Genomic DNA, 8,896 nt, shown 5'->3' with positions numbered 1-8,896 from the left:
CCCAAATTGTTGACGAATAGACCCGAACCATATCAAATACACTGGGTTTGATGCGCCGAATCTGGAGCCAGGGCTAGAGAGACTTTTCCGAAACATCATGCCTAACAAATGGCATCGGCAACCTGCAGATTGATGAGAGAGCGAGAATGCGAAGGCTCGAAGCTAACTTCATGGGAGTTGCGGTTGAGGTGGGAAATGTCTCTGAAAAACATAGTACTGCATAGATGTTTATCTTAAGTAATAGGTCAGAGGCTTCAGCAAGAGCATACTGAAATCCTCCATCATTGCATCAGCGACCTCTCAAACGTTACCTATTTCCTCCATCAACCAAGCATTCCCTAGAGCCCTCACATAATCAACGGGTCACGAGATCACACCTCGCGAGGGCCGACAGAATTTCGAGTCGTTCAGAGCAACAGCAATTTCGACCATAGGTTCAGGTCTTGCAATTTCGGTGGTTGCGCCGTCATTCTGTCGCTCTCCGCTGCTGGATTTGTCTGGTTTCAGTAGTGGGTATATCTCCAAGACAACGAATGGTGGGAAAGAAGTTCGATGCGATGGCATGTGGGTATTGAAGAGGTGAGCGGACGGTTCAGTGGAGACAGCAGAAGTCGATCGAAGCAATTCCAACTTCGAGGGATGACTGATGAAGAGCTTTTTGACCTCTCGGATGATGTTGCACAAGAGTGTGGGAGAACGAGAGTCAAACCTAGCGATCTTTGATTTCAGCGAGGTGTGGCATTGTGTGGAATGGAGTGTCAAAATCGGACGGTTTTGATACACACTGACTTGGATGGACATTGCGACGAAAACGAAGCTCAAAGCCACGGCCGGTGTGAAAGGCAATGCTCGGAGTGTGAAGGTGAAATCTTTTCGCATGCTGAGGCTGGCGCAGCCGACATATTGCTTTGTATTCGCGATCAGGACCATGGATCTTGAAAGATTCACACACATACACCAAACGGAAAATCCAACCAGTCGACAGCCTTGACGGGAGAAGGGAAAGGAGAGGAGAAGAAACTGCGCAGAAGACACCACCGTCTGGAAAGCAGCGAGCAAGGAAGTTGCGGCCCCATTCGATAGCTGGGAAAGCATATCGAGGAAGACGGACGAAGAGAAGAAGGTGCGATATCCCATCAGTACCGGATTCCCGCTAAGCTAACACCACTGCAGCTTCGAAGAGATTTGAATCATTGAAGCTCTCGCGTTCGGAAAGCGAATGGAACTCGCTAGAGTCCTATCAGGGAATGCAGGGACTACCGTTTGTATTCGAAGAGTGTTGCTGAAGACCGCTGCCCACCCTGCCCAATGGGATTCCCGTTGTCGATATGACGGGACGAGGTCCTTTCGACAAACCCTTGGGTATCGGCGAGCGAGAAGTGTGTTTTCCCCGATCAGTTTTGTCTGATGGCATTCTTCCCCTCTTCATTGGCGTTAAAAAGCAGAATACTCGTGGATGGCCGTTCAAATGGCAATAGTAGATGTGTACAACTCCTGAACCAGTCATTTCGCGACCGTCGATGAGATGGGGCTGTTAGCCGCGATTCGCCTCTTGTGGCAATCGGAACATCTTCCCTTGGATCATGCGATGCAGAATGCTCTCGAATCAAAAGATGTGTATTTGGCATCAGAACTTACCAACTTTTGAGAATCGAATCGAGGAAGAAGTCATAACATTGAATGTGTCCGCCCGGACATCAATTCGAAAACAAAAGTGAAGGTCTCTGGTCAATCATACTGATGCTGTACAGCCGACCTGCGGTAAGTATGAGAACATCCTGAAGATCTTCTGGCTCCGTGCTCGGGTAAGCATTTCTTGTGCTTTCATTGTTGATGACCGCCGAAGCGTGTTCGTAGATGGAACAAAGCTCGTAATGATGGCAGCGGCGAATCACGAAAAAGAACCTTCCGCATGTGTCAAAGTACATGCTGCTGCTTTGAGGCACAGCGACGCATTGCTCTTACAGACCGCCATCACTTTCGTTGGTTATCGGCCCACCAGCCCTCACCGGGTTCGGCGTGAACACAGGGCGGCGTCAGCTTCATCCCAAACGGGTAAGGGGAGAAGGGTGAGTCGGGTCGCAAAAAGTTACAGCCCATGTTCAAGTTTTGTCGCAGTTTGTTCTCGGAACATTTTCATACCCATAATTCATCCATTACCTTCTCTTCCCTTGAGCATTAGATGAAAGGACCCGCCCGTCATTCGTATCGACAGCGCCTAATCAAGCTTCAGGATGGACGGCGGGAGCTGCACGCGACCCTTTGTCGACCGAAGGCAAAATCACCTGTTTCTAAGGTACCTGTAGCATCATGGTACTGGCATACACAACCTCCAACCCGGCGGAATTTAGCTGCCGCTAAACACTTTTTTGAGTTCACCCGGCCTTCAAGACAATGGACTGGAGAACTCTGGCGAAAAGAACGCAGCTCCGAGCCACTCCTGCGGCCTGAAGTCGTCTTCCTCGGTCGTTCAAATGTCGGCAAATCCTCATTGATCAATGCCCTTACTTATTCCGACCTCAATCGAGTCAGTGGGACGCCCGGGGCGACGAAAGTCATGGCAGCTTGGTCGCTCGCAGCACGAACTCCGGACGGCGGAGCCATAAAAGGATGGGGCGGAGACACCAGCAACAAACTCTCACTGATTGATATGCCAGGCTATGGGTATGGCAGTTCTACGTCATGGGGATCTTCTATTATCTCATACCTGCGCCAGCGCAAGAATGTTCGGAGAGCATTCCTGCTCGTGGATCCGCTAATGGGGGTGTCGCTCAGCGACCGTCATATGCTGGAGATCCTGTGCGAACTTGCAATTCCATATCAGATCATCGTCACAAAATCGGACCGGATCTCTTTCAAACATTCCCCGACCGAAATGCGTTCCACCTTGAAAATCATTCGCTCCCAAGCAGATCTAGATGGAAACTCCCAATTGGGCTTGGGAGAGATTATTGCGGTCGGATCTCTTCACGGCACCACGGTGAGCAAGACGGGGAGACTTATAACATCGCCAGGTGCTTTTGGAGTTCCCAACGTTCAGTGGGCAGTGCTCCGAGCCACGGGCCTGGATACATACGCAATGGAAAAAGCAGAATCACACGGAATATTGCAGAACTTTCCGGCCGAAAACAACGCTCTTGCACCTTTTGGAACTGACGGCCTTGACCTGTTTGCGAGTACGTATCGGCCGTCTAACGAGAACCTTGATAGAGACTCCGCGTACAGAGCAAAGAGCTCTCTGTTGGACCCTGACCCTGATACGTCTCCTATGTCGGCCTCTGATTCATCCCTCCCAGCTTTAAGTGTGGAAGAATTCATGCACGAAATTCTAAATTCTAGCGCTCAATCATATGAGGTTGCAAACGAGGGACGCCCTGAACAAAGACAGACGGCAAAGATATACGAACCACTGCCAGCATCACATGACCGATCCCGATCAGGTACTCATGACCAAAATACCACTGTAGACGACATTGAGTCAAGAGCGTACAAGCTTTTCGCGGGCAAAGAGGAGAGCAAGTCAAATCAACAACAATTTAATGACAGAGGCGTCCCCAACCAGGTGAATCGCGTTCAAGAAGTCTCGAGCAAAGAGACACAAATCTCGCAGCCGAGCATCAATGGCCAAGGCGTCATTCGCGGGGTGGACGCCTTTAACGCCCTATTCGCCAAAGCACAGCCTCAGGGTCGTCAACGCGACAGTGGAAGGCCCAAGCGTGGTGTTGCTGCTCCGAAAGACGCAAGCATACCGCAGCCAGAGAAGCAGCAGCAACCGGCTCTGGTGGGCAAGGGGGTAACTCGGGGCATGGATGCCTTCGAGTCCATGTTTGAGGACAGTGTGTTAACCAGAAATTCTAAACGTTCGTCAAAGAGCCGACGTCGATCGTCCCGCTGAGTAAACAAACCACGCCAGAGGATAAGCTATTTGATGCCTCGGACTCTCAGAGCTCTGGCTCTCTGAGAAACGAGAATATCATGCTGAGATATGCATAGAAGGAGCAATTCGGCGCCAGCGGGGACCATACCACCAACATATTCGTGTGGGAACCATATGATAGAAGTGCAACAACAATAGACGCCTGGACAATTTCATGTACAGCAAGGAAACCAACCGACCCTCTGTTTGGACGTCAACGTACAATTCTTATTTACCACAGCACAGTTGGCTGAACCCAAAAGGACAATTCAGCCAGGAGAAGCGGATAAAGTGGGCAAAGATGAAAGCTGGCATATGCATGTACTCATTCATCAACTCAGTATGTTCACTCACTAAATCCAGTCCGGGCGCTAGTTCAGGACCTATGAACAGACACAGTATCTACATTTAGCTGCACCACAAAATAGGGGTGGAAAGCACTCGCACAGTAGACCACGTAAACCAACACAGATCCATCGATCCATCCAGTCCCAGGCAATAAAACTTTCGTTGTGCTCTCGAAGTCTTTTCGTCATAACAATTTCAATCATGTTCCCATTTTCGAGGGAACAGCCACCAACGCCGTCAATGTCCCGCTCACGTTTTGATCCGACTAACACAGCGCTAGCTCAAAACTGCAAATTCATCGTAGAAGTAAGGTCGAACGTACCAAAGACTTACAACCGAAATGAGCAATCCCCTATTTCTTCTGAGCGTTAGATGTCGTGAACAAATCGTAAAAATAGATGTGTTGATTTTGAGGCTCATTGCCTGTATGCTGAGTGAATTGAGTCGTAATCCGTCGATGGTCGATCAAGGGGTATCTCTCGCAAACTCCTCTCCTTTCTCTTGCGTCGTCAAAAATGCAACTGTCGGAAAAAGGGGGGGGGAATTCGTTCACAATCACGCATCCGCAGTGCCGTCCAAGTCAAGATATCCGCCGTCATCGTTTGCTTCAAAGCCGTCCGCGTCAACAACGATACGTCGACCGAGGTTATGTTCAGGGATGCCGTCGCGAGCTGCGCCGTAATCCAAAACCTGGGGGAAAAGTTAGTTTGAAGGGTCGTTTCGGCGCGACGACGAGAGCTCACCTCGATGTAAGTCAATCCATCTCGCTGGACGGCAGCAACACACCGACGTTCATCAAACTTGACTTGCCAGACTCCGCTGAGGTCCGACAAGAGATCCTTGATGCAGTCGCCAGTCTTGATATTCCACAACTTTAAAGTTCTGTCCGATCCCGAGATCACTTTCTGACCGTCGTGTTTGAAGCAGGTGATAGCACCAGTGTGTGCACTCAAGGTAGCTTTGCACTGCCCATTCTCCGGGTCCCAGATCCTCAGGGTCGAGTCCGCCGCTGCCGAAACGAGTTTATCGCAATTCAAATCGAGCAACCCAACGAGAGATGTATGTCCTTCCAAGGAATATTTGAGGGAGCCAGTGTTTAAATCCCAGATGCGTACCATATTGTCCATTGAACCACTTATGCAACGATTGCGCGCATGATCGAGAACAACGCTGTAAACCTTCTGTGTGTGGCCTTGCAGACGGTAAATAGTCTCACCAGTGGAGATTTTCCAGACGCGGACGGTGCAGTCATAACTCCCGCTCACTAAAGTGTCAGCATGGGCGGCTATAGCCCTTACCGAATGTTGATGACCGGTCAGTGTTCGGACGAAATAAGGACAGTCATCTACGTCGGTGTCATTTTCGGCCTGAATGTAGACAGGATCATCTGGCCGGGGAAGTTTCCAAACGCGGAGCGTAGAATCGCGAGATCCGGTGATGATAAGCGCTTGCTTAGGCATCATGATCGGCTTTCCGTCTGTGTTTTCGCCCACCTTGACGGGCATGACGATTTGAAGACATCGCACGGTTGAAGTGTGTCCACGGAAGACATGGGTTTCGCGCCCTTCCTGGATATTCCATACGCGAACTGATCTGTCGGTTGAGCCAGACACGAGAGTGTTCCCCTCGTATTGCAAAGCCCAAACTCCTCCCTCATGGCCAGTCAGGACGGCCCTCAGGATGCCAGTCTTGGTTTCGTAGACATTGATGTTGTTGTCGTCACTTCCGGTCAAGATCTTGTCGGTGTCAAATTGGAGACAAGTCACGACGTGTGTGTCGTGAGCACGGAAGGCGATATGCTGGGGTTTCGTGTCTTCGAACATCCAGTTTCTTCTGATAAGATGGTGTCTTCGATAAAGTGATTTGTAGAGATGGAGTCCTTTCAGGTTCGGTAAACCGACGTTGGGATGCGGCACGGCCAGAATTGCGGCATTCGCGGCGTTATTAGGGCCTTCCGCAGAGGAAACGTGATTCATCCAATCAACTGAAGCGACGTCAACCGTGTCTTCACGTGAGAAATTCTTGCGTTTGACCATCTTATTGCGACTGGATAGCATCGTTGCTGCCTTCCGCTTGGATCGGCGAAGGATGCCACTAAATCGGTTCTGGGACTGTGGGGTTGAGGGGGACGACGGGTTGGCCTCGGCCTCGGACTTCGGGTTGTTCGTATAGCTGAGATTTTGTTCATAGCCTTGTGGACCATACGGATCTTGCCAGCCCCAACCTTCCATGATGGCCTGTTGTAGTTCACCTTCCGGTAGAGTGTAGCCATCCGCCTCGAAAAGATCTCTCCAGGCTGTTTCATCGCTGTTGATCATCTGCCGCCACTTCTTGGAGACTTGAGCTGCTTTGCACAAAGTCTTGACATCCAGGAATTTCAAGACGTGAAGAGCCAGCTCGGGCGGCAGAAGCGTGAGGAAATCGCACTTCAAAGCCGGGTTGACGGCATCTGCGACTATCTGGAGAGTTGGCTTGGGGCAGCGACGAAGCAATTGGTGCATTACATAACTCTTGAGCTCGTCAGGAATCGCTTCAAAATAGTCGAGCATGGCCGGAATATCTGTAACCGATCCAGTTGCAAATCGAACAGGCCGCCGAGAGTCGTGCTGCGGAATCCGCTCGACAGCCTGAGATCGGCGAAAGGGGTTTGATGACCGTCGTTCAATTGCAGTCGCCCCTGCTGCTATGCCTTGCTGTGAAGCAATTTCAGAATTAGAATCAACATCGGCGAAGTATCCAGCATTTTGAAGCGTAGCGGCGGCCGTGACTGGCGAAAGACTCGGACTAGGAAGACTTCCATCCTGGGCAGATGGACTTTCTGCAACGTGTAGCCTGGCCGGTACGGAGGACAGCGTGCGTCTGCTCATGGATCTCGTCGAAGAAAGTTCAGTCCCCTCATCAATGGGAGGAGTAGGAACTGCAGTCTCTTGTGAGGAGCCCCTACGCATCATTCGACTAAGCGTCGTTCGATCAGTGGCAATGCTCGGTCCATCTTCCACCCCTGACGGATGCTGTTGGCTAGGCTTAGGCGTCATGGACGGAGGTTCTTGAAAGGTTGATTGTTGATCCATGCTCGGCGATGGAAGCAGTGTAGTTGAGTGTCTAAATGGATTCATATTGTCTCTCGCCATGCGTTGACGAATTCCTCTTGAAAGTTTCGGCAGGCTTTCCGGTGTTATTGGATTCGAAGTCTGCATGTCCCGAAAGCGGGAATATGGATGAGAGATATCTCGATCCTGTCCATCTTCAGGCCCTGCCGAAGGACCTGCATGACTTGATGTCAATGACGATCCTGGCAAGTCCCCATTCTCATCGTTATCGGTAATGGATTCAGGAGAGGCAGGTCGTTTTTGAGTTCTTCTATGGAGAGATGTGATCTCGGAGCCTCCATTAGGTACATCGGCCCAAGGTTGAAAGGTCTCGACGGTTTGGATAGTCCCGTTCGAACTTCGAAGATTACGCTGTTCTTCTTCCAACTGTTACTCTGGTGAGTACATATGTCCAGGGTTCGTAATTCAAGTCCTCCCATACCTGTTCCAATGCCAAAGTTGTATCTTCAGCCTCCTGAAAGACCGTCTGTTTCCCTCCTATCTCGAAATGAATCTTCTTTAGGTTGGTGGGTGTGGGGCTAGCCGCAAGAGGGTAATGCTTGAGGTCTAAGTCTTGCATACGTTGTGGAGGACGCATGAGGAATGGTGGGAACTTTGTGGTGGTAGTTGTAGTGGTGGTGACAACCGTCGTCTGTGTTGCTGGTGCGAAGGAAAATTGTCCCAGCAAGGTATTCGAGTCCACATCCCTGGGCCAAGCTTGAAGGTCTCTGCTGTATGGTCTCTGGCCAGGCCCGGCAGGCCGATGCCGGGACCTGGGATGATCTTGAAAACCAGTATCCATCATTTCTTCATCATCCATAGCACGTGTGGAGGTCATCGTGCGCGAACGTGAACGGTGTAGACAAAGAGCATCTAGTCTCGGTAAGCGAGGAGTCGCGTCGTGCAGTGTGCAATCTTGCACGACCAAGTCCCCTTTCTTCACCCTCCGAAAAATGTTCCTGTGGTACTTCCGGATTTATTCCCCCCCCCTCCAAATTAAATCGAACGAAGCACGGCTTATTGTAGGGCTGGGTTTGAGGGGACGCGGGATGGGTCGTGACAGTTGGTCGTTCAGTCGGCGAAAGATGAAGCGGAGAAGGTTGCGGAGTGTGGGTAATGGTCGAAAGGAGGCAAAAATGGAGATGGTCCACAAATCCTCTGAAGATCCTCAGGTCTAGCAGGACAAACCGTGGTGGTGGTAACGAAGGAATAAAGAAGAGATACCGAGTGTTCGGGAGAGTGGCATGGAATGGACGCTGCTCTCTGGACTACATGTAGAATGTAGATTATGGAGCCGGCGGAATGACCGAAGGGCCCAAGGGTTGGTTCGGCATTGCGCTTGACTGACACCGAGGCCGCGGCCTGTGAGTGAAACGCTGCAGTTCAAGACCTGGGTGCGGCTTGGCGCGCGCTTGAATTCTTTCCGCCGCCACTAGCATTATCCCTCGTTGGAAACCTTTTTTATTCCGACGCCACCCAGAGTCAGATATGTACGACGCCTCGAGGCAGAGGATGGAGTATCCAGCCATACAAGGCGAGAACT

General features: G+C 50.8%; 3 protein-coding genes across 3 annotated transcripts; 1 reads left to right on the top strand and 2 right to left on the bottom strand.

The window, feature by feature from the left end:
- Positions 1-363: 363 nt before the first annotated feature.
- Z518_07778 (uncharacterized protein) lies at positions 364-879 on the bottom strand (the record flags this gene model as incomplete). Its single annotated transcript, XM_013415906.1, has 1 exon — positions 364-879. The coding sequence occupies one exon, from the start codon at positions 877-879 to the stop codon at positions 364-366; it is 516 nt and encodes a 171-aa protein (XP_013271360.1).
- A 1,303-nt stretch (positions 880-2,182) lies between these two features.
- On the top strand, positions 2,183-3,895 carry Z518_07777 (ribosome biogenesis GTP-binding protein YsxC; the record flags this gene model as incomplete). The annotated part of the gene is made up of 1 exon (XM_013415905.1): positions 2,183-3,895. The coding sequence occupies one exon, from the start codon at positions 2,183-2,185 to the stop codon at positions 3,893-3,895; it is 1,713 nt and encodes a 570-aa protein (XP_013271359.1).
- Positions 3,896-4,819: 924 nt separating this feature from the next.
- Positions 4,820-8,191, bottom strand: Z518_07776 (uncharacterized protein; the record flags this gene model as incomplete). The annotated part of the gene is made up of 3 exons (XM_013415904.1): positions 4,820-4,954; positions 5,008-7,740; positions 7,796-8,191. 3 exons carry the CDS (start codon positions 8,189-8,191, stop codon positions 4,820-4,822), a joined length of 3,264 nt encoding a protein of 1,087 aa, XP_013271358.1.
- Positions 8,192-8,896: the final 705 nt, after the last annotated feature.

The sequence above is a fragment of the Rhinocladiella mackenziei genome (assembly GCF_000835555.1).
Source record: "Rhinocladiella mackenziei CBS 650.93 unplaced genomic scaffold supercont1.5, whole genome shotgun sequence".
Taxonomy (NCBI): Eukaryota; Fungi; Ascomycota; class Eurotiomycetes; order Chaetothyriales; family Herpotrichiellaceae; genus Rhinocladiella; species Rhinocladiella mackenziei.
This window is presented reverse-complemented; position numbering and strand designations above follow the sequence as displayed.